This window comes from Ursus maritimus, unplaced genomic scaffold (assembly GCF_017311325.1).
Source record: "Ursus maritimus isolate PB19 unplaced genomic scaffold, ASM1731132v1 scaffold_1, whole genome shotgun sequence".
Classification (NCBI taxonomy): Eukaryota; Metazoa; Chordata; class Mammalia; order Carnivora; family Ursidae; genus Ursus; species Ursus maritimus.
Genome location: NW_024423343.1, coordinates 79430704 through 79455418, shown reverse-complemented (window position 1 = coordinate 79455418; position 24715 = coordinate 79430704). Strand labels below are relative to the sequence as shown.

Sequence of the window (24715 nt, the reverse complement as noted above, 5' to 3'; positions counted from 1 at the left end):
TGATCTTTTGCTCTCTAGAGATTGAAGGCTTTATTTTAGATTAGAATTCACCCTTCTCACCTGAGAACTCAGAAGAAATCAAATGATCACAGACTACTTAGCAGCTCTTGACTTCTGCTAATTTATTCCAGTCTTGAGTACAGTAATTCTATTGGGTAGGGTGTTGGGATGGGGGCACGGTTTTCAGTGATTCTCAACATGATGTATTCGGACGGAGTAACTGTCATATACAAGTGGGTAAAGAAGAGCTGTAAGCGGAGGCACGTTCTACTGCGTGTCTTCTTAGCAGTGTAACACGGCGTGGGGATTGCAAGAGAACTGGAGACTTAGGAAAAGTTTTCAGGGATTCCCCAGTCCTTAACGGTTGATCCCCCAAAGCTGGTTTTCTGTGTAGCAGGGCAAAGTCGTGTTTTATGATAATATCAGAACATTGCTGTCATTATGAAGTTCAAGCCTGAATTTGTCTCGCCAGGTGTTGATATGTTTTAAAAGTATAAATCTTTATTCCTAGAATCAAATACAGTTGATCCTTAAAAAATGCAGGGTTTAGGGGTGCCAGTGCCATGCACAGTCAAACCTACGTATAACTTTTTACTCCCCCAAAACTTCACTAAGTTTTGTGACTAATAACACAAATGGTTGATTAACATATATTTGTATGTTATAATATAGTGTATTCTTAAAGTAAGCTAGAGAAAAGAAAATGTTATTAAAATCATAACGAAGAGAAGATACATTTACAGTACTGACTGTATTGTATTTATTAGGAAAAAATGCACATAGAAGTGGACCCCTGAAGTTCAAACCCATGTTGTTCAAGGGTGAACTGCATTGAGTTTCTTGTGGGTAAATTAGTATAATGATGCTCATAATTTCAGATATTCTCAGAGGGATAAGTAAAAGCCAGATATTAGCGATGCAGTTAAAGCTTCCTATAAATTTCATGAAGAACTGAAAAGTATGATATAGAATATTCTAGTAATTTTTCATTAAAAAAGCAAAAAGTTATATTAATTGGCATTATGTATTTCATAGTTATGATCTGTATTTTAGTTACTCATTTTGAGTCTCACCTTTTAAGTATTATAGAATATTATTTAAAAACACATAACATATTTCTAAGCGTTTGACATTCTATAGGAATGTGCCTTTGTAGACCTTTTCCTCACCCTTTAAAAATTCACCAGTATTCTTACTTTTAACAACAGCCTGTTTTCAGGCTGTTATGATATAAAGCTGAGTAGAATGGTAATATCATTAGGAGAGTGATCTAGGATTTTTTACTGATAATGGTAGCTTAGAAACTTGCCAAACAAAGACTTGGAAACTTATGGGAACCTTGAGGTTTATTTGTGCATTTGGAAAATATTCAGTGATCTTTTTCCTCTAAATATAGACATTGAAAGTTACTGTATGTTTCCTAAAATTAAGGTTAATATTATATTAAAATTGTATTTTGAAATGCTGACGTAGTCTTAATTTGAGAAGTGAATTAAGTCCTCTGAATCCTGTTTTATAGACTGCATCATATCCATGTGGTTGGTACACTTTAGAACACAGATGGGTAATGTCATATGTTATCAAGAGACATTATCAATTTATATAAAAGTTACTAAACATCTTAAAGTTAAGAGCCATTTTCTTCTTTACCTGGTAATTTTGCCTCTTCCGCTTTCAGCTCTTACCTGCATACTTTAGTTTTTGGTATCCCTGTTTTGAAAACTTGACATTTCTGACTTAGTTCTAAAGAAGGGGGGGAATCATTGATTTTAACTTCGTAGTTAAATTTTTTCAGATTGAACTTTTTCTGTTAGCATGATTATTTTATGCAGTAATCTAATAATTCTTGGACTTGGAGCAAGAGTGGTTTCCTCTGTCTCTGCAGTCTTGAAAACAAGACTAGTTTTCAACCTTGTTTCCTCCCGTCTCCACATCCACATCCGCGGCCCACTCCTGTCAGTAGCATCTCTTATTACAGGTATAAATGACCAGTCGAGCAATGAGATAGGCTGGGTTTAAGTTTGATAAAACCTCTCCCTAGATTCTTGTGTCCCTTCCTACTGGGAATCCTAACTTTAGGGGCCGTACTTCTCTAAGATTTGTATCTGACTTTCTGGACTCATCACTCTGTTAAACTACAACACTCTTAATTCTGCTACAACCTTTCATCTTTCGATCCTGTGAAGGCAAAGCAACTTTTTGTAGACCTTTTAAAAATAAATATCTGAGGTTGAAATGAGTCACAGGAAGTTTTCTGGTTTATCTTACTATTTTAAAGTAGGAATTCTCAAGCCATTTTATAAAGGGTTGCCTACAAAGAAATTGTACGTTTGTCCTCTTTAATACCTTGCAGTGTTTCTATTTTTGAGGTCTTTCTAATGTAGATGTCAACTTTTTAAAATCTTGAGTGACTCTGGTGGGCTGAATAACGCCTAAAGGGAGCACTGACAGTCTTGGGGCATAAGAAGAGGGGATTTTTTTCTGAAAAGGGGAGGAAAGGGAGAGGGAGATGCATTGATACAGGATGACATACTATTTCCAAGCAACTTAGATGCCACCCAGTGTCACAGTGTCTATTGCTGTTGCCACAGAAATTTTAGTTCTTTCTTATAATACTCATTATGCAGCCCTTCATACATTTTTATTACTTTTCTCTGGAAGCTTTTCAAAAGGCTTCCTACATCTTGTTTTAGTTGCAGATATTGAACTGATTACAATGCTTCCAGTGAGGGGTTGCCTTTCTGCTTTGTATAGGAAGGATGCCTTTGTGTTTTGTAAATGTCGTACCCCTATTTATATGCTATTTTTGCTCCATTTTCAAAATTAACTATAGCAGTACCCTTCTCTTTCATTTATCTTACCATCTACTATGATGAACACTCATTTTCTGGATTATAATTTGTAATTTCTTTGCCAATCAGACTAATAATTTTTATCTCAGGTCAATTTGGGGAAGTAATTATAAGCAAAGGGATAGTTAATAGGTTGAAAAATTAGAACGCATAGAAGAGTTTGGCTATTAACATTTATTTTATGTGCTTTGTATTTGATACACTTATCTGCAATGTCTTTGAGAATGATTGTGTGCATTTCTGAGATTAATGAAGAAAAGATTTAAAGATAAACAGTCACTGGAGGAAGTAGTGGATTTTGAGGAGTGTTTTCCTTTGAGAAACAGCCATAATTTGCTGTTGCTGGCACTTTTAAAATCCTCATCTTCTAATGAAGTATCAGCTGGATGAAATGGTTGAAATACTGTTAGTAATATCCTAAAGGTCACAGAAGATCTTAGTCCAGAAAATTAGTGAGACTGACTCAAAATGATTTGAGGTCATTTCTCCTGCTGTTCTTATATAGCAATAGTGCTGAATGTTATTATGAAAACCCTCAATTCAAGTGGCTTGCCTTACGATCACTATAAATAATTGGCAATGCTTGAGAACTCAGTTTTGGCAAGATTGAAGTTAGTGTCATTTGTATGTGTTTCCTGTTTCTGTCAATTGATTCCTCAGTATACTCACTTTTTTCCTTAAATTTAGCATTGATCTGTATCATGTGCTGCTTTCTAATACTATTATTATTGTTTATCTGTAGGACCCAGGACCACCCCCACCTTCTCCATTACTAGGTTTGAAGCCACTGCAGTTATTAGAAGTGAAAGCAAGAGGAAGATTTGGTTGTGTGTGGAAAGCCCAGCTGCTCAATGAGTACGTGGCTGTGAAAATATTTCCAATACAGGTATGTTATTGCATATATTTTGTAAAAGACACAACTGGCTCGGTTTTCATAATTCAGAAACAGTCCGAAAACACAAACCATATGTTTCCAGATGGCTCTTTGTGATATTGAAGAAAGCGGTTAGCCCTTTTGTCTGCCTTCTCATCTGAGAAATAGAACTCATGGTACAGCAGTCATTATGTCTGTTTGGAACAGTGAAATTCCAGTGAATGAACCTATAGGAGATCTTTGGCCAATAAAAATACTATAGGAATGCGAAGTGAAGATGAGTATTCCAGTAATAGAATTTCGGTGGTTAGCTTTTAATTATCCCCTGGACATTATCAGAAAACAGAAGAAGGAAAGAATGGCATACTTGTTTCAGAGTTGTTTAGAGGTATATTACCAGACTGATCCATTTTTGTCTTACTTTGAGTGCTCATGTAATCATTTCAGATTTTGTTTGGTGAATTTTCAGAGGCAGTGAATCAAGATTCCAAATAATTGGTTTCCTGTTGACTTGTTTTTCTTTTAAAGGGGGCTGACCTCATAAAACCTTGGTCTAACGCACCTCTGAGCTGTTCTTATGTTTTGTTTGAGTCCGTCGGTGGTATGGATCTATGATGATTTCTGTATCCCTGTCTCTTGCTTTACGCCCCTCGAGCTGAGAATGCATTGTGTGCTCTTGCAGTCCTGCTTGGGTTTGGTGACAGAGTGGGTCTGCCTTATTCCAGAGTTATGGTGTCAGTTTTCTGTGTCTTTATGTACCTAGCTTTTATCTTTCTTCCCTCCTCTAAAGCCTCTTAGAGTTTGTGAAGAATGTTATTAGTATTATTTTTTTTGGTAGCAATGCAGGTACTTTAAAACTATAGTTCTCAGAGGAAGAGTCTAGTCTGTTCTGCTAAGATTGACAAATTCACGGTTCTTCTTTCAGTGTGGGAAGAAGCTTAAAAATTAGAAAGGCCTTTGGATATTAACATAAGGGTAACAACAGCAAGAGTAATAGTAGCTAATATTTTATTGAATGCTTCTTATTGTCAGGAAGAGGTGTTTACATAGGCGTACTCAGTGATAGGTGTCAGTGTATTACTCATACAGAGAAAATAACACACAGTATACATATAATACAACCACCCTGTGGGGCAGACACTATAGTCCCTGTTTTGCTAACGAGGAAACTGAATGTCACTTGGCAAAGGTTCTTAAGATAGTTTGGATCCAGAGGGTTCCTAACCGTTATGCTATGGTGCCTCCTGCTTTCATTATTCTTCCATTGTGAAGAGAAACTAATCCTTTGTAAGTAGACATGCAGTAGGCACGGGTCACAGGTGCAAATGAGTATATAGCGTTTTAAATTATTGTATTGCCTATTGCGCTCCCTGTTGAGCTTTCATTGACTTTGCAGGGTATTCTCAACATTTTGTTAAGAACGTTTGATACAGTGTTAGTCTTTGAACAAAAAAATTGTTTTCTACTGAGATGAAGTCATTCTACCTGAAATTCGTATCTCAGGGAGATTATTCTGAACAAACACAACTTCACACCATGATGAAATGACACTGTATTACGAAATTGTTAGCAGAATGTGTTGCCATCGTTAGATACAGATGTGCAGCATTTCCCATGATTATTCCTGGATTTACAAACTGGAAACAGAAAAGTATGTCTCAGGGAATGGGGCAGGGCAGGCATTTGTCATAGAGTTGTTACCTTATTCTTAGATTTATGAAGAAATAAGACAAAAACAAACCAAAGAATCTTTTCATGCTTAGCTTTATTTTTAAATTTTGCCTTAGAATCTACTCGAGTAATCTCTTAGATGTGGTTTATTTGCCTGTGTTATTTGCACTCTTACTACTCTTTCTTTTTAACTCTAGGACAAACAATCATGGCAAAATGAATATGAAGTTTATAGTTTACCTGGAATGAAGCATGAGAACATATTACAGTTCATTGGTGCGGAAAAACGAGGCACCAGTGTTGACGTGGACCTTTGGCTAATCACAGCATTTCATGAAAAGGTAAAACTACCTTCCGTTTTAACTCGGGAAAGTCAGGGTTGGTTTACCTACTTGATGTTGGCTACAAATCCCTCAGACTTGTTCTTTCTGGGAATAGTATGTTGTTATAGTTGGTTAATATTTATAAATAAAAGTCCTTTAAAAACTAATTTATTTTAATAAAAGAGCAAAGTTGGCAACTTTTTCACCTAATCCTCTGCTATATATAAAACCAGTCTTTCGTCCCTTATTTCTCGTGCTCCAGTTACCTCTCTTACAAGTAATTATTTCAGTGTTGCCGGTGCTTAGTCATTTTCATTTATCATTCATTTATCATTCATGATCCGTCTTGATTATGTGGACAATTTTTTAGGTTGAATTTTGTTTCTTAAAACTCTTTAATTAGGGTAGCCTAGTGATAAAACTAAAGTCAGGAGATTTATCTGCTCTTTGATCTGTTACTAATCTGTAGAGTAATTATCACCAAAACACAGTTGCTGTTTTTCCTCACTTTTTCTACTTTCGGAGTTAGTATGAAAGGACATGTTACTGAAATAGGAAATTGTGTTCTCCTTGGCATCAGTTTCATCATTGTCAGATACAAGGTGGCTCTTAAACTTCTCTAAATTCTTGACCAGAAGGGTAGCAGTAATCTCTAGAGGAAGATTCTGACATAGCTGCTTATATGTCTTAATTTTGTGTTTTCCTAGTCCTATGATATAACTAACATCTTTGTAGTCAGTATATTTTAACTTTTTAAATATTTTCCTGAACTTTAGATTTTCAAAAAAAATTTTTTTTAAACTTCTGCCTTCAAAATGGGAGGAAATTGACTATGCCTTGTAGCAAATCTTTAAAGATTAGAGGTATTCCATTCTAGTCAAATGTTTACTAATGTGAAACTTGAACCATTCCAGAAAGATTGCTTTTTTGGGGGATATTATTATTCAATAAAGTAAAGATATGTTGCCTTCCATAATCTCTTAAAAGTAAAAAGGAAAGTTCTCCATGTCATATGGCTTTTGTCCACAGCATAAGTTGTTTTCTTCCCCCCTTTTCTTTAGGGTTCACTGTCAGACTTTCTTAAGGCTAATGTGGTCTCTTGGAATGAATTGTGTCATATTGCAGAAACCATGGCTAGAGGATTGGCATATTTGCATGAGGATATACCTGGCCTGAAAGATGGCCACAAACCCGCCATATCTCACAGGTACAGCTAAATTTATATTATTTTCCCAAATAATTCAGTATTTATTATTTAAACTTTTAATCTGTGCAAAATTTATTTTCCCCCTAATTACCTAATCATGCTAGAGGAGGCAGTTGATTTTCATTTGTTTTTCAAATTAGCTTTGAGATTGGCCAGGAGGTATTTTGGGTAATGTATATATTTAATATCATTAGCAAAGTTTAATTACGGACCTCTGTTTTAATTTTTCTCATTTCTGAAAGCATGGTTAAGAGTGAAAATGTATTTTGTCTATCTCAAAGGAAAAAGAAATTTGTTTTGCATCAAAAGATGATTTACTTCAGTGATAACTGTAAGATGTAATTAAGGAGACACTTTGAGTATCTTTTTTTCTTGTGTTTGTAATGACCATGTGATCATTACCTGAGCTGAGGTGGAGGGAGGCATCATTTGAATTGGCCTTGAAGCAATAGTACTTGAACCCAATAGTTGTCATACCCTCAAAAGGGAAAATGTTAGTTCTTTTCAACATGGGATCAGTTTGCCATTGTGTATTCAATTTATAGATAGTGGTTTTAGAAACAGACCCATAAATACAGAGAACAAACTGATGGCTGGCAGAGAGGGTGGGAGTGGGAGTGTGGACAAAATGGGTGAAGGGGAGTGGGATATGAGTTTCCATTTATGGAGTAAATAAGTCATGCAGATAAAAGGTAAAACATTAGGGAATATTATTAACGGTTTTGTAGGGTAACAGATAGTAACCGCACTTGTGAGCACAGCATAACGTATAGACTTGTTGAATCACCATGTTGTACGCTTGAAACTAACATTGTGTGTCTGTTATATACTCCAGTTAAAAAAAGATGGTTGCTTTAAAAGTAGGTATGAGACGATTCATTTAACAGATAATTAATTGAGTGCCACCAGTTGGTGTTTTAGGTTGGTGGGAGGCATTGCTTTTAATCCAAATCTCATATAGATTCTGATTTTGCAAACCTTTAATGACTTCCGCCTCAGAAACAGCTCCCCTTTTTTCTCACCTTCCTGCATGCAGTCTGTCTCTTCCTGGATTTTTGCTCACCTCACCTAGTCCTATAGAGAACTAATCCTTTGGCACCCCCAAAGGTTATTAGGAGTAGGGTCCCTAAAAATCTTTTGAGGCTAAAACTGATTGGTTTTTGCAGCATTTGTGGGTGTCTGCCTGTGTCTCCTCTGTCCCACTCTTGGTCTCTGTGTGCACATAAATTTAAGCACTGCTCATGGCATAGACGTATGTAGCTAGAGTACAGTAATCTCTAGGATGAACCAGTTGAAGCTAGTGTATAAAAGAGGTTATCTGATTGCTTTAAAATGGTTACTCTTTTCAGAACACCAGGATCTAGCTGGAACAGTTTGTTTATGGTGAAAATTTTCTGATACACCTTCCTAGAGATGTTTTTCTACAACAAAGCTGATGAATCTAAGAACCCCTAAAATAAGGGACTGTTCTAATATGTAGGCCTGTACCATTAGACAAAAGGCCCCAATTCATTTTATTTGAATATTCTTTCAGTTTGGTTTCTTAAATTTCAAGTTGCAATGGGAGTTTCCAACTATAAACTCTGAAATACTCATTTTACCTTAAAAACCCAGCAATTTTATGATTGGTAGGTAGGAATGAATAGATCACATGTAGGCTAGACAGTATTTTTGGAATAGCAGCTCTTTATAAAACTGCTTTATGGAGAAAGTTCCTTCTTATTGTCCATGTTATAAATAGGAGTTTGTCACTCTGCTCTTGTGCTTCAAGCTTTTTTCCCTCCTTTTTCCTGTTTATCATACTTCTGTAGTGTTTTCTCCTTCTTTCCCACTTTCAGTGAAAATTTTTAAAAGATAAGTTGTTTAATTTGAATACTTTGTCTATCTTTCTATTTGTAAGGGACATCAAAAGTAAAAATGTGCTGTTGAAAAACAACCTGACAGCTTGCATTGCTGACTTTGGGTTGGCGTTAAAATTTGAAGCTGGCAAGTCTGCAGGTGATACCCATGGACAGGTAAGGATGGTAACTATAAACTGTAAGAAAAAATAATCTTGTCCCATATTTTCTTAGAATAGCTTATCTAGATTGAATTGATCTAAAATTACTGTGATGGTTATTAAATCAGCATCTAATATAAAATGACTCTCTTAAAAAAGTACTATGTTAAATTTGCTGAGGAAGATATTTTCACGTGGTGGTGGAGGACTGTTAGGAACTCAGGTGGTTTAGATCAAGTCATGAAACAACCCAGACATGTGTCTTGGGATTGTGTTTTTAAAACTGATCAAGTTAGACTCCAAGACATTTATATAGACCTCATTCTTAGGGAGTCCTTAGTAATAATGCAGTTTTAATTTGTTAATTCTTTCATCATCCTAAGAGGAATGGCAGAATAATCAGTTACTATTCATGCTACTATGTTTTAGTATCTATTGTCTGATTTTTCCACACAACGATTACAGTTTCTTGCTTCTTGGTCTTTAGTGCTTCATTAACTCTTTAACCAACTTTATAGCTTTTCTTTGAATTATCTCCAGAGTTCAGAGCACAGTGGAAATCTTTAGGAAAGCCGAATAAAGGAAAAACATTATCCGTACATTTTATTCTCAGAAACTGTGAGGCGAGGAAAGGTGCTTTCATGCCTACAAGATCACTTTTTTATTAAGAAAACCAGTTTGGCCTGAAAAGTGACATTTCCTTACAAAGTTGGCATGATTATTTCTTTATCTTTCAAATCATGGAAATTATTTGGTCATCTAATTCTAAGCTTTGGTTTTTCCCAGCATATCCTATTGACCTTCAAGAATAGTTATTAAAGAATCACAGCATAACAAATTTTAGGAATACCGACTGATGATAAAAGAATTTCGTTCACAGCAGTGGTCAGCAGTCAGAGTTCTAGAAGAGTTGACACCAAATGTGTTTGGGAATGAAGGCATTCTTATGGAGTATATGATGGAGGTGGGAAACTGTGCAGGAGGCCTAGGGACAAACATCTGAGGTGACTGTGTGATCATCATAAAACTAAATTAGGGGAACAGTTTAATCCTCTCGCACCTCATAACCTCCCCCCCCCTTAAGAAAAAACTGGGGACTTATTCCTATCTTTTACTGCCCTCTCAATTGGTTTACATGAGGAGGTAAAAATAATTTACTTACATCACTTGGTTCCTAGGCTTTAGATTTCATGGACCAGAAAATTTCAAAATTCATGTTATTGTACATTTTATATATTGCAAAGAAAGAACAGTGGAGAAAAATAAGATTTTTATCTTATTAATTCACAAAAGAGAGGACATTTTACACAAGAAGGCTGTTGTCACTTTATAAGAAAAGTACTTTGGATGGCATACATTCATCTTTAGGAGAAAAGTAAACTTTTGAGAAATGCTTGCTTATAGTACAGTTAAAGGAGCAAAAGAAGCAGAGCCACTATTCTTTTCTCTAAAGTGTTCTCCTTATTAAATGAATTAAAAACTTGCACCTTGGCTTCTTGGTGATCTATTCCTTTTTTTTAAGACATTTCTATTATATGTGTGTTCTCAGATAATTGTCTGACTTCTAGGCTAGAGATCAGTCACCTGAGGAGAGAGCTTTTTGAAATACCATTCTCGGCCACTCCCTAGATCTCCAAAAACTCAATTACAGTATGATCCACCCAGCTATCCTATAAGAATTTTTTAAGCATTCATATGTGAATATAGTCAAGCACCAACCAAAGCTAGCTGTAGTAGCTTAGTAACCATAGTTACGATACTAAGAAATACCAAATTGCTAGGGACAGATATAAATAAAGAATGCCAAGACAGAATTCATGAATAAATAAATATGTAGACTTTGTAGAAACAGAACTTTTAAAAGTTTATCCATTCTTTGCTTGGCTAATTCTTTTTAAGTTTTATGTTACTACTTTTTGTTGATACAGAGCAAGAGAAATCTCCCAAAAGGAGTATTTTTTTTTTTAAAGACACATTTCAAACAGGATGCAAAGTTTCAATTGAGAAATAGTTTTCTTGTCCTTGTCTGCAACAAAACCACCATTGTTTTTGTGATTACTTGCAGAAGGGGGAAAAAATTCGAAGCCAACGCCAGCATAATGTCTGCCGATATTATTTATTAAGTGTACCCAGAAAGAATCTCAGTATATGTACTGCTTTGTTCCTTGCTGTACAGTGTTTTTGGAAATTCTTCCTTATCAGTTCAGATTTACCTCATGGTTTTTTAAGAGCTGCATAGTACTCTGTTTAAAGTCTCTACTGATGGAAACTTCCCATTTCCAGTGTCTTGGCTGTTATTACTTGAATAGTGTTCCTTGACTCTGTAGTCTGGTGGTCATAATTTAGTTACCTCACCTGATATGATAGCAGACCACATTTGGTTTTGATTCTTTTTACAAAATGTTTGTAAAGTTAATGAATGAGTACTGTTTGCTTTCACCATCTTTTTCAGGTTGGTACCCGGAGGTATATGGCTCCAGAGGTATTAGAGGGTGCTATAAACTTCCAAAGGGATGCATTTTTGAGGATAGATATGTACGCCATGGGACTAGTCCTATGGGAACTGGCTTCTCGCTGTACTGCCGCAGATGGTAAGGGAAAACATATTTTTTTTAAAAGATATGCCTCTTGCCTACTACATATATATGAAAAGGGATGATTATACTCAAAAGGTAATATTTCAACGTACAAAAATTTTTTTTTTAAGTAGCCTCCAAGAGGTAGTGCTTAAAGAGAATCCAGGAGGCAGGGACGGGGCAGGCTGGAGAGGGAAGGTGTGGGCATGCCCTGATCTTACAACCATGTAGTATTGCCAGGTACTTTGCACTAGGCACTTCTCATACCTTTACCTGATTTCCTAAAACTCCTTTGGAGATATATTAAGTTTTATACATGAGCAATCTGAGGCTCAAATTTTGAGTAGAAATTAAGCAGATTGCCAGTTTTAGCTTCAAGGAGGTAAATGGCGAAACCTCGATTTGAGACTCTGATCCCAATGCAGTCGGACAGGGCTACTACTTTGGTAGGTCCTGCAGGTCCTGCCTGCCCCCAGCTTGTAAAGTCAACTCTTGGCAAGAGGAGATAAATGAGGAGTTGGGGGATTTTCCCTCCCAGGACACTCAAGGCTGAGTCTATTCATCACTCCCGTAATGTCAACATATACCTAACCAGATTGAATTTCCAGTGCATCCCTCCACGACCCAAAATTGAGAATGCCTTTGGTTATACCACAGGTTAAATTCTGCCTCCTTAGAGCCTTGAGAGTCTGAGCTGATGTAGATGTTACTATGAACTCTAGTTATATTCTCTCGCCCACCTTGGTTCTAAAGGATTCTTATTCTTTGTTTTCGTTGTGTAAGTCCTTGTTCAAGTCCTCTAAATATTTGCACTGATCGATTGATTATAAGCTTGCATATTGTTTTCCTGGTGTGACAAAATTATAGTGTGCTAGGTATTGTCTTTAGTGCCTCTCAGAAGGTCTCCATTCTCTTCACTTGTGTTACAGCACTTTGTTTTAGACGTGAAAATATAAAGCAGACATCTTGACAAATGTAAATTAGCTTGATCCTTTTTTTTTAAATTTATAATTACCTAAAAACTTCCTGCAGATTATGAGAAGACCATAGAAGAAATTGTGTAGAATATTTAAACCAGCTGAAGGTATATTTATAATACTTTGTTTTCTGAGTCCTGTAATGGTGTCTCAGTATAGGACAGACTACCTCTGGTGTATGAAATTTGATTTGGGGTACTGTGCTTTTAAAGAGAACTTAGTAGAGTGTGCTCAGGAACGGACAGTTATTCATTCTTCTAGGACTGGGGGTTTGGCACGCTGGTGGATGCAGACCTAAGAAAGTCTGAAGCAGTTTAAGTTTAGATGTAATTCTAGCTTAGAAGTCTGTAGGAAGAATATGCTGTTCAGTGTAGTTTGGCTCAAAGTGGAAGGGGAAGTACATTTATTATGTGCATTTATGGAAGCAGAAATAGGTTTGGATGGCAGATGTTACAGGAAAATATATTTTGTAAGAACTTTAATAATGTGAATTCTCCAAAGCCAACCATTAGATATGGTATCATAGGGCATATGTAAGGCCCTGCCCTTAAGCAATGTATAGTTTAATTAAGGGGATAAAATATATCCTGGACAATTGGCTCTAGAGTAAGGTAAGTGTGAACTGTCTAGCTCTGTGCTCAGTACATAGATAATAAATTATTTTCAATGAGTGTAATACCTGAGGAATATAAAAGAGGGTTATGGGAGTTTAGAGGAGTGACAAATGCTTTGTTTTGGGGTAGAGTGGTTATCAGGGAAGTTTTTATGAAAAATGAAAAGGACAGATGCTGTTATTTCTAAAATGCTTTGCATGTACTATGAAATAATTGCAGAGTTGGGGATTTCTGACCCTTAAGTCAGGAATTGGGGCAGGAGGGACAGTGTGAACATTGCTAAAGTTGATAGCTAACTGTTGATGGTTAAGTTCAGTGACTCTCAGACTTCAATGTGTACTTAACTCCTGATAAAGTTCATGTTCTGACTCTGGGGTGGGCCTGATACTTACCATTTCTTGTAGGCCACCTACCAGTCAGTGCCAGTGCTGCTGAGCTGTGGATCAGACCACATTTTGAGTAGCAAGAATTCAACAGACACTTTAGAACGTCAGTGCTCTGAGTCACTGGAAGTGCTTAAGCAGAGACGGACTATCCAGGCATCAAGGAGTCTTCCATTTAGAAAGGGTGCAGTTGGATGTTCTCCTTCATGATTCATTGTTTATAACTTCTATCCTAATCCAGGAGTAGGAGTATCTCTACAGGGTTTAGGTCTATATACAGACCCTTTACATGAAACTGCTCTTTAGTGAACGCTTTCTGTCAAGGGCAGACAGTACAGTGATTGAAAACACAGGCTTTAGCGGCAGAGATGGATTCAAATTCCAACTCTACCGCTTAACAGCTGTGGGCCCTTGTGCAAATTATGGAATTTTTCTGAGCTTCTATCTGTAAAATAGAGTCATGTCACCTTCACTCTGTGGAGGTGTAAAAGGGAAGGAAATAACATGTGAAGTTCCTAGTCAGGGTAAGTGCTTATTAAATATTAGTATTAACTCGTAACTGCATTTTCCTATTTGAGTATGCCTAAGAAAAAAGGAACCATTTATTTTGTTGAATAAATTTTGTCTGTGAAGGCACATTCCTGAAGGCTTGCAGGGAACCCTATTTGGAGTGTGCTTGTGATTTTTTTTAAGAATCATTTTTGGCAGCTTCTGGGAGGGCAGAGGTGTGACTCTGAGGTACGTAATTCCTCATGCAGAACGTGTAGAGGGTAAGGATTTCACAGAATAAAGATGGTTATGAGAGACTGGCCCACAGATTGCCAGATGGAAGCACCACTATTTCTAGTCTGATTTGAATTGTAAGAAGTACTTAAAGGGATACTATAGCCTTGATTTGCAAATATTGTTGGTTCCCTGTGGTCCTGTCTATATGTGGAGATAGGCATTCCTCATACGGTAGATGAGAAAGCTCCTTACACAAACTTAGCAGGCTTATATGTCAAATTGTAGAGTTTTTGATTTCTCCTAAATTAGCATTTGGGTCATGCTGTGGTAGAAGTAGTTGAGAGTCTGTTTCTCTCCTGTCATTATAGCATTTAACAGTTGGAAAAAGGTGATACAGAGTATGTTTCAGAAAGGTTGTTCCAGTTCGGAAGTCAAGAAGATTTGAATTATTTTTTTTTCCATTTCAGGACCTGTAGATGAATACATGTTGCCATTTGAGGAGGAAATTGGCCAGCATCCATCTCTTGAAGACATGCAGGAAGTTGTTGTGCATAAAAAAAAGAGGCCTGTTTTAAGAGATTATTGGCAGAAACATGCTGTAAGTTACAGTTAGCTTTTCATTTGAAATTCCAATAAAATGCTTTTCAGAGGAATGATTCTAGTAGCTCTGCACACTTCTCTTCTGGGACGATTTTCTGGGGAGGTTATCTTTGTACAGGATATTGTCTAGAGTTCTACAAACAATAGAATTTTAGAGCTATGAGGGAAGATGGTGAAGTCATAAAACTGAAGGGGCTCGCCCTGCTATGGTCCTGTGTTTGTCTCTTGTTTGGAAAGCCTCCCAGGGAAAGGAGTACCTGACTCTTGAGCGTGTGGATAGGTGGGTAATCTTGATGATCACCAGCTTCCCGTTAAGATGCTATTTTTTAAAAGTAAAGAAGTTTTCTGCTCTCCATGTTTTTGATTTCGGATCGGACATTGTTCAGATTCGTAAGAATGCTCTAAAACCTAGAGACTTAAGTAGGTGAAGAATGGAACACTATTGCCCTGGTTATTTTGGTCCAAATATAACTGGAAACATGGATAAAACCAGGTGGAGAATCTCAAGGATACTTTTCTAACCTTTTTTTCTATTTAACTGCAAGACAGAAATGCTATATTAACTAAGAAAACAATAAAAACTGGCAAAAAAAAAAAAAAAAAAAACCCACAAAAAACCTTGGTTTTGAGTCCAGATCAGGGGTTAGCATCGAACTGACTTGGTTTATAAGCAATGGGGAATAAAAAAACCTGCCTACCTCCTGTGATAGTCTCGTGCGCTGTAAGAAGTTTGATTTTTCTTAGTGCTTTTCTTCCATTTCCTGCATACAATATTCATAAGTGAATGGTGACACACAACATCAGACTTGGCTAATCTTGGAACTCTGACTCAAAAAAACAGCAGTTTCTTTATGGACATTTTACTGTTTCCTAATAAATAGAAAACAAAATCTGCTATGGTGTTTGAACATGTTTTTCCTTTTCAGGGAATGGCAATGCTCTGTGAAACGATAGAAGAATGTTGGGATCACGATGCAGAAGCCAGGTTATCAGCTGGATGTGTAGGTGAAAGAATCACTCAGATGCAAAGACTAACAAATATCATTACCACAGAGGACATTGTAACAGTGGTCACGATGGTGACAAACGTTGACTTTCCTCCCAAAGAATCTAGTCTATGATGGTTGCACCATGCGTACACAGTGCGGAACAGGACTCTGAACTGGAGCTACTAAGCTAACGAAACTGCTTACAGTTTATTTTCTGTGAGAGATGAGTAGGAGGTCTCCTGGACCTGTCAGAAAGAAGACCCTCATTTAAAAATGTGGCTCTGGGAGACTTACGGCATTGCCTGCGGCAGAGATGCGAAGGACACGAGGCTTAGAAAAGTTGCAGGCTCTATAAAGAAACTTTTGACGAAGTGTACATGAAGAACGTAGCCCTCTCCAAATCAAGGATCTTTTGGACCTGGCTGATCAAGTGTTTGAAAACTGACATCAGATTTCTTAATGTCTGTCAGAAGACACTAATTCCTTAAATGAACTACTGCTATTTTTTTTTAAATCAAAAACTTTTCATTTCAGATTTTAAAAAGGGTAACTTGTTTTTATTGCATTTGCTGTTGTGTTTCTATAAATGACTATTGTAATGCCAATATGACACAGCTTGTGAATGTTTAGTGTGCTGCTGTTCTGTGTACATAAAGTCATCAAAGTGGGGTACAGTAAAGAGGCTTCCAAGCATTACTTTAACCTCCCTCAACAAGGTATACCTCAGTTCCACGGTTGCTAAATTATAAAATTGAAAACACTAACAAAATTTGAATAATAAATTGATCCATGTTTTGTAACAAGGTATTTCAAATTCACTGTGTTATTTAAGAAAAAAAGGTAAGCTATGCTTAGTGCCAACACTAAGTGGCCATTCATAAAGCAGTGTTTCAGCTTTTCTTGTGCTAGCTTGTAATTTAAGGAAAAAAAGTGCTGTTTTTTGAAATGAAAAAATGTCATTTTCCCCTTCTTCCCATGTTTTAAAGCTTCATCTTCTATCCAGTTCCCAAATTATTGCATACTTACCTAAGTATTTTTTTTTTAGGTGTGCCGTGTTTGGGGAATATTTGAAAATTTAAAGCATGATTTAAATTTTTTAAAGTGAGCTGTGACACTGGAAAGCTCTTCGTTTTTATTCTTTTAAAATAGATTTTTGTTTTCCTATTTATATATGTAAAATTGTAGTGTATTTCTTTTCACCAAACAGTGTGTGGGACATTCTTAATCACTGTTTAAGGATCACCTCAGGAAGTGTCATTACCCAGAATTCCTCACTCTCTGCTTTGAGACTTGTAACTTTATCACTATATTTCTGCTTGGTGCCATCTTGTCAGAGTAATATTTGATGTCTGTGATATGTAAAGAATTATCCTAGGATAGAGGTTTTAAATTTTAAGCACAGATTTCAGATGTTACTGCTTTAAAAAATCAGGGATAACAAGTTAAACTTATAAACTTAAAATATGCAATGACATTTAGAGGTAACCGATGTTGATATAGGTAATCTAGCCTAGTCTCCTCCCGCAAATTGCTTTCACAGCTATGATTTTTAGGATAGTTCATATCTTATCCTTGATAAGAAAATGGAACTGATGGTAGGCAGGTGCCAAAGTGCTTTTCAAAACAATACTGCATTAGAATATAATTGGATTGTTCCTCAAATTTATATAGGCCAAAGTAAAACAGTAATTTCCCAAATTTCCAGATTACTGACCAACAAATAGCCAGTATTATGCTATGTACTTTTGTCAGGTCATTTGAAAATTCATACATTGATTTTATAAAAGAATTTTTTACATGTCACTACCAGGAGCTCACTGTGAATGTATTAACTTCAAATGGCTACTTAACCACACAGTACACTACATTTTACATATAATGTGCACTTAATCTCTGGGAATAATAAATTATATTATTTATAAATGATGCATAGGTCAACAGACTCTAAAGCAGGGAGGGAAAGAAGAGTAATAGCATTGTTGTCTGTGTGCCACACACCATGCAGAAGACCTTTGTGCTCTTGGGTCACATATGTACCCAAGTTTTCATTGTATTCCTAAGAATTCCCTTTTCAATGTTGAGTTCACCTCTTTATTTCAAAAAGTACTTGACATCTCAATTGATTTGGTTTAACTTCCACTTTGAAACTGATCAAGATGGGAAAGTGACAATGTTCACTGATGGAAATTGTCAATCTCCTGAAGACTAAGTTCTACCTGTTCTAAACATTTAATCCTATTTTTAAAAGTAAGAAAAACAAATCAAAACAAAAACAAGGAATATTATGATGAATGTTCGGCTTATGTGAGCACTAGTGATAAATTTTATAAGATCAGTTATTCAAAAGATAGTTTTCTCTTCATGTTAGAAAAAATTTTTAGAAATCCTGGGTATTGTACTTAACTCTAGCTAACCAACTTTAAGACTTGTATCCTTTTGAAAACTATATTAATAGAAAAACACTTTTTATAAGCAGTAAAATAAGAATGTTCCAGTGACTACCTGTCCTGATACCTAGTCTTGTTAAAACTTTCATTTGCAGGGCATTTTAATGTTTGGTTTACAGTCAGCGCAGAGTGGGCAAGCTTACAAAAAAGTTTGAGCTAGGGATACTGAAAGAAAGATCAAAGAATGAGAAAAACGATGACTTCTTTGTTTTGGGGTGAACTGAGACCCCAATTATTTTTCCTCATGTGTATGGTGCTCCTTCTGATTCGTCTTGTATTTTGCCTTTCTGACACCCATCAGAACTGCTGCTCTAACTTCCACTCTTCACCTTGCCCAAATCTCCGTGTAAGGAATGCTTTATGATCAACCGCCATAGGACTGACGGATCAACCAGTGTTTGGCTTTATTCGAAGTCTCTGCCCTGCACAGCTCTTGTATGTATTTTAGATGCTAGGAAGTTTTTAGCATGTGAAGTGTGACTCTCGTTTGAATGTTAATTACAGGTACCTTGTGAATTCCAGAACAGAGACTGTGCCTCAAAATTGTTGGTCCCATGAACTTGCACTATCTTTCATGGTGATGTTTTGAAAATAAGATCAGGAAAAACCCCAACAAGTTTTGAATTGAAAAATAGAATCATCTATCATGAAGTTTAAAAAGAACCTCTTCTTCCTCCTTTCCTCAGTCCTAAGTAACAGCTACATTTAACTAAAATGCAGGCGGATAGAGGAAAAAACACCCTGGCCAGATGATTAGTTTAAGTGGAATTAAACTTACTATTAAAAAAGAAAATGCTTCTTCACAAATATTTTCCAGTTTCTCTTTTTTACCTTTTTAAAAAATTACTTTTTAGAAACATTTGGTATGATGTGCATAAAATTATTTACCGATTTATGGGCAAAATGATACAAAAGTAGCATCTTGATTGAACATCATTTACCTCAGATACTCAACCAGCAGTACATTTTTTATGCAGTCTCAATCCATATCCTATTTGTTACCTCTCAAAATATTGGTAAGCAATTATTTTAGCTTTACTCTGTACGTCTTGTCAGTGTTTTGGGCACAGGTTGTTGTACTACTGTCAAATTGTACTTGCTATTTTTTTCTGCAAGTATTTAACAAAAAGCTAAAAAAAAAAAAAAAACCCATAAAACCCCACCTTGGATAAGTGATTGTTAAATACTGTACAATAAAATGTATGCTATCCCCATTCCATCCCCGAGTTAAATAAAAAAAATGAATATGGTATATTATTTGCTTATGCCGTTTTTCTTTAGCTATACATTGTTCTTAAAGGGAACAGTAGCTTTTTCATTTATGGCAAGGCTCACACCTTGAGATATGCAAGAATGGGGATAGTGGTGAAAGAAGTTTGTCAAGGGTGGCGCTTCCCCCCTTTACTGTCTAAGCAGACTGTATTCGCAAAGTATGTATGTTAGTCCTGCCAGTTTTAGGAAACCAGAGGCTAGCAGCCATTAGTTACACCTTGTCTTTTCATATGGAAACAGAAAAATGTGGCTTAGGAAATAGTCATCAAAGATACAAACCACACTTCCTAAGGATGTTAACTGACCTACTGATTCAAGGGAAGAATTCTGGTATTTTTCACTTAGAGTAATTGTCAAGGAAGCTAGCTTTCATTCACATTTTTAATGTTGCCAAGGCTTTTGTTTATCCTGTGGCTTTCAAAAGAAAGGGGATGGAAAACCCCACGGTGGGAGCACTGTCACAGTTCACACCAGTGGGATTCTCAATATTTTTTAAGGTACAGGTGAAGGAAAGAACGCTTAGGTAACGGTGGTTTGAAAGAACATGCACACCTTCTAAACCAAGTGAAAATGTAAACTATGGTGGAGTATGCATTGAATCTCTACCAAAAAACTGAAATTGTTTTCCAGAGCATGTTCTGCAAAACGGATTCTTTGGGAAGTTAATACATAGTATATCCTCAACATACATAGCATTAGGATACCGTCAGTTTGGACCAGCAAGTTTTAACTCCTCAGAGCCATTCGCATGCACTGCACATGAACTGGGGGTGTGGGGTGGTTCTGAAGAGCATCCTCTTTTGGATAGGGTACTTGGAGGGGTTACATGAGTCAAAACTGCACTGAAGCCTCTAACACTCTTCACCTGTTGTGCTAACCTTTTTTCTAATTTAAGAATTGTTTCACTGAAAATGAAAACCCACCCTGCTACTTAGAGTTTTATAATCTGTACACTGGGTGCTGATGGATCTTCTGCAGGTCTTCTGTAACCAGGAAGGCAGATGTGAGCTTTTGGCCTTTTAGTGGCATCTTAAGCTAATGATTTGCAATCTTGAAATCAAGTTTTTTAGATGCTTTTCACAGTGAGTGCCTTTAAAGCAGATAATACTTCCCTAAAATAGTTCAGAAAATTTTCTTAAAGGGAAAACTTTAGCTCAAGTGTAAAATCCCTGCTTCCAGTAATAGTGATGCTACCATGCTAAGTATTTTGGTAAAACTATCCCCTAAAAATCTGCAGACTATTGCAGAGAACCAGTATGCAAGCCTTACCTTTACTGAGACACTGCTGAAAAGTAAATGACAGTGATCTGAAGACTTAGAAGGCAGGGAAGAACAGCTACGTCTGCAAAAAAATAGGTTGAACTGAAGAGCTACCTTTTTACGCACAGAAATATTAGATAAATCATTTCTTAGAGCATACTTTAAAAAATACGTGGCAAGAACCTGTTAATGAATTTTAGCTCTTGATATTGGGGCTTTGGTGTCAGTCAAACCTGAGTTGATTTCCAGGGTCTGTCGTCAATCATTCTCTACCTGCGTGATTCTGAACACTGCCACTGCTATGTTAGTTTTCTCAACTGTAAATAACACTCCCTGAATATCACAGGGCGTTTGATAGTTAAACGGATTATGAACTACACAAGGATAGGGACTGTCTTTTGAAAACAATATGCAATCAAATATTCCTGAATAAAGTCATTAACACTTAGCAAATGCTTATTAAATTTCATTTTAAACAGATACCTGAAATAGTTCCTGGACTCCTGAATTTATAAGGTGAGCATTTCTACATTCCCTTTAAGGATTTACTTTTTGATACAAATAAGTTTAGTCAATAGTGCCAAACACTTCCATTAATTGAGGGAATGTTTTTCCAGGCATTTCCTAAAGTCCCTGTTAAAAAGACAAATTCTGATCTGATAGGCCCAAGAGTTTGTGGGGTTTTTTTGTTTTGTTTTGTTTTTTTAACATTTCACGAAATCTTTAATGAAACTGGGAAGAATGTGCTTTTTAAAAAAATTCTACAAGGGATTCTTCCGTAGGTGATATGAGTAAGTACCACCTTTTGAGAGGCCTGGAAGAAATTCATGTTCAAACTTTTCTCCTTTTTCTTCCATGTGAACTACCTTCTGGCCAAACTAGAAGACCTGGGTCTGGGATAGAATCCAAAATTTCCATGGATGGAGAAAAAAAAAATGCAGCACCTCCCAGTGGACCAACAGATTACTCACTACACCTCAACTCTTCCCATTGTTTCTTTACTGCTTTAGGATTTGTAAAAACACTTGGCTGCTGGGTTGAAATAAACTCTTCAAATATACCGCATAAATACTTGACAAGTGTTAAATAAGCATATGGTTCATTCCCTAAAACAGTCACATTTATTTCTTTGAACTGCTACTTACAACATAATCTCAATCACTGGAATTATAAATCCTGTAACTGCTCACGATTCAAAGGCAAGACACAGCCAAGACACTACACGTGTAACAGTCTCCCACAAATACAAAAATACAGATTTATAAATATTAAGAAAATGTAATAACATATCTTGTTAAAGGACAATAGCTTTGAGTTCCTTACAGAATAATGCCTGAAACTTTGTAACTGAAGCCGCTGGTTATATTCATAACCAGCTTAGTGAGGATGTTGCCCACTGCCTAACATCTGTAGGACAGTTGGGGTATTTCTGCAAAGCATTCATAATTTGAGTATTATCCAAAAGTAGTTTCATTAGCTGGTACTCTCTCTGTGTATTTACCGAAGTCCTTTCCATGGGCCTTATTAATTCTAATTGTTGTAAGTGTTCAAATGCCTGGAAGATGAAAGAAATAGTTTAGGTTGAATAGGGGAAGTAAAATAATAACGTTAATCCAGAGAACAACTAGGGTTGTGGTAACTATAGAACAGAGTGCCAGGAAACAAAACTTAACAGAAATCAGTAGGGATTGAAAACAACTCTCATCGACCTCATAAAAACTTCATCTATCAGGTGAAGCAGTGTCAACATACAGTTGTCTGTCCCTGCACTGTTGAATGTGAACAGGGCAAACTCCAATTCAGTCTGCACAATATGGTTTTTCTTCCAAACCTCATTCTGTATCATACCACTTGCTAGTACTTAAGGGAAGGGCTTCTAGTTCTCTCTAGAAAAACCTAACATCTGCTAAGACCAGTACTTTTAACTAATTACCTAGGTTATTCAAATTTGCATTTACATTCTCCTTCTAGTTTCGTAAGACTTTGCTACGTAGAAGGTTAATACTACTACAAAAAAAGCCCGAGGCAGGAAATACCCCTAGGAATACACCAAGCCTGTTCAGCTGACCTTATAAATAAACGATTCAGCAGAGTGGTATGGGCATGAAGGAAAGAAGACAGGATCCTTTTTCCCTAAGAAGTCTGAAGAGCATGCCACAACCTGTCAAAAAGTCCCTTTCTTCCATCCTCCCCACTTAAAAGGGTTGATTACTATCTGTTTCCTCTCACTTCTAATATTCATGTATTATGTCTTTTCTAACCCTGATTGTTGTTTTAGGTATTTTATTAGCGTATGAAAAAAAGGAAACCATTAAATCATGACATAGTAACCATTAAATATTGACACAGTGAAATAGATTCTGGAGTCTTCTATTCTTACAACCACATTGTAAAAAATATCATTGGACTATATTCTTTATGTATCATAAAAAGTCTTCTGATGAAAAGAGAAATAACTCAGATACCATTTCTGAAGAAGAAAATACCAGAGGCTGCAGGTATTATTGGGGCTGAATAAAATTGACATTTACAATTTTTCTAGGCAGCAAAATACTTTATTTAAAATGGAGAAACAAGCAGGTACAAAATACAAATCACTCACAAGAACTGAAATGTTCATGTAACCCTTTGTACTCATACAACCTCCACAAACTATGACTATCAGACAGACATAGACATTAGGAAAGGGAAAACACCAGCCTCTAGTAGGATAAATACTTTCCCTGTTGTTCTGAAGAAATGGTAATGGCCTGTACTCACATTTTTATTTGGTACAAGAAATCAAATTCTGACCACTAAGGCCTATAAAAAATGATAAAGGACTTACGGGCGTACTGCTAGAAAGAAAAGAAGAGAGAGAGAGAGAGAGAGGGAAGGAAGGGAAGGAGGGGGATGTTTTGCTCCATAAAGTCCTCTAGAGCTGCATGGTCCAGTAAGGTAACCACAGAGGACTACTGCTCTCTGTGGAACTTGATTTTTAATTTTACTTATTAATTTTAACTTAAAATTTGATACTCGAGTCAATTAGAAAATTTTATGTTAGTTTGGAACAATTCAGAATGTAAATCTACTTTAGCTACAAATTGTATGAAATCTAAAGAGCAAGTATTTCCAATGAATATTTAGTGAATTAAGATGTGTTTTAAGTGTAAACACACATGAAATTTCAAAAACTTAATACAAAAGAAAATAAAGTAGTTCACTAATAATTTTCTGTATCGATTATAGATTAAAATGTTTTTGGTATATTAGGGTTAAATAAAATTTATCATTAAAGTTAATTTCACCTTTTTTAACTTTTTTGTTCCTACCAGAGAATCCAAAATTACACTATGTGGCTCACGCATATTTCTAGTGGACAACGGCAGACTCTAATGAAGTTCCTCAAGTTTTAAAACTCATGACTTAACCAACCGTTAATAAAACTTTGTATGCCCTCACCCACCCATATTTTATCCTTTAGTTTCTTAATGGCTAATATCTGCATTTTGTCTTTTTACTGCTAAGATTATAAAACCAGCCCTTGGGTTGTAAAGGGAATGAATTTTACTGATGAACTGTAATGTAAATTCTTTGCACCATGCAGTGCTAGAAACAGACAGTAGAGGGCAGTAAACTTGCACAAACTGAGGAAAAAACTGGCTGCTTTAGAATTATTCAAACATTTCATTTTGAGATTTTTGTCTATTATGCAAAAAATCTCTATGATAAATACCTAATGTTTCAAAATTAATAAGAGTTCAACTATTATACAAACTGGATGTAAAAATATACTTGTAGGCAGAAAAATAACAGTGAACTTAAATCTTACCTTCATGACAACAGGTTTCTCAAAATTATAAACAGAATGGGCCTTCCTTTGAACAAACTTCTGAAACTCTGGACAGAAAGCAATAACATTAACACCCTCAAATAAGCAGTGAGGTACAGTTAGAAAGAAACAAA

General features: G+C 36.1%; 2 protein-coding genes across 7 annotated transcripts in view; one reads left to right on the top strand and one right to left on the bottom strand.

The window, feature by feature from the left end:
- Positions 1-19490, top strand: part of ACVR2A (activin A receptor type 2A) — an 83800-nt gene extending 64310 nt beyond the window's left edge. Inside the window, exons 6-12 of the mRNA XM_040645157.1 lie at positions 3595-3738; positions 5595-5738; positions 6782-6927; positions 8828-8942; positions 11379-11517; positions 14670-14800; positions 15729-19490. Of these exons, the coding sequence (XP_040501091.1) occupies positions 3595-3738; positions 5595-5738; positions 6782-6927; positions 8828-8942; positions 11379-11517; positions 14670-14800; positions 15729-15923 (1014 nt within the window). The 3' untranslated portion in view covers positions 15924-19490. The remainder of the gene's footprint in view (positions 1-3594; positions 3739-5594; positions 5739-6781; positions 6928-8827; positions 8943-11378; positions 11518-14669; positions 14801-15728) is intronic.
- A 2382-nt stretch (positions 19491-21872) lies between these two features.
- ORC4 (origin recognition complex subunit 4) overlaps positions 21873-24715 on the bottom strand; it is an 86424-nt gene continuing 83581 nt past the window's right edge. For all 6 annotated transcript variants that reach the window (XM_008695887.2, XM_008695885.2, XM_008695888.2 and 3 more), the window contains 2 exons: positions 24582-24649; positions 21873-22325 (listed from right to left, as the gene is read on the bottom strand). In XM_008695887.2, the coding sequence (XP_008694109.1) occupies positions 22137-22325; positions 24582-24649 (257 nt within the window). In that variant the 3' untranslated portion in view covers positions 21873-22136. The remainder of the gene's footprint in view (positions 22326-24581; positions 24650-24715) is intronic.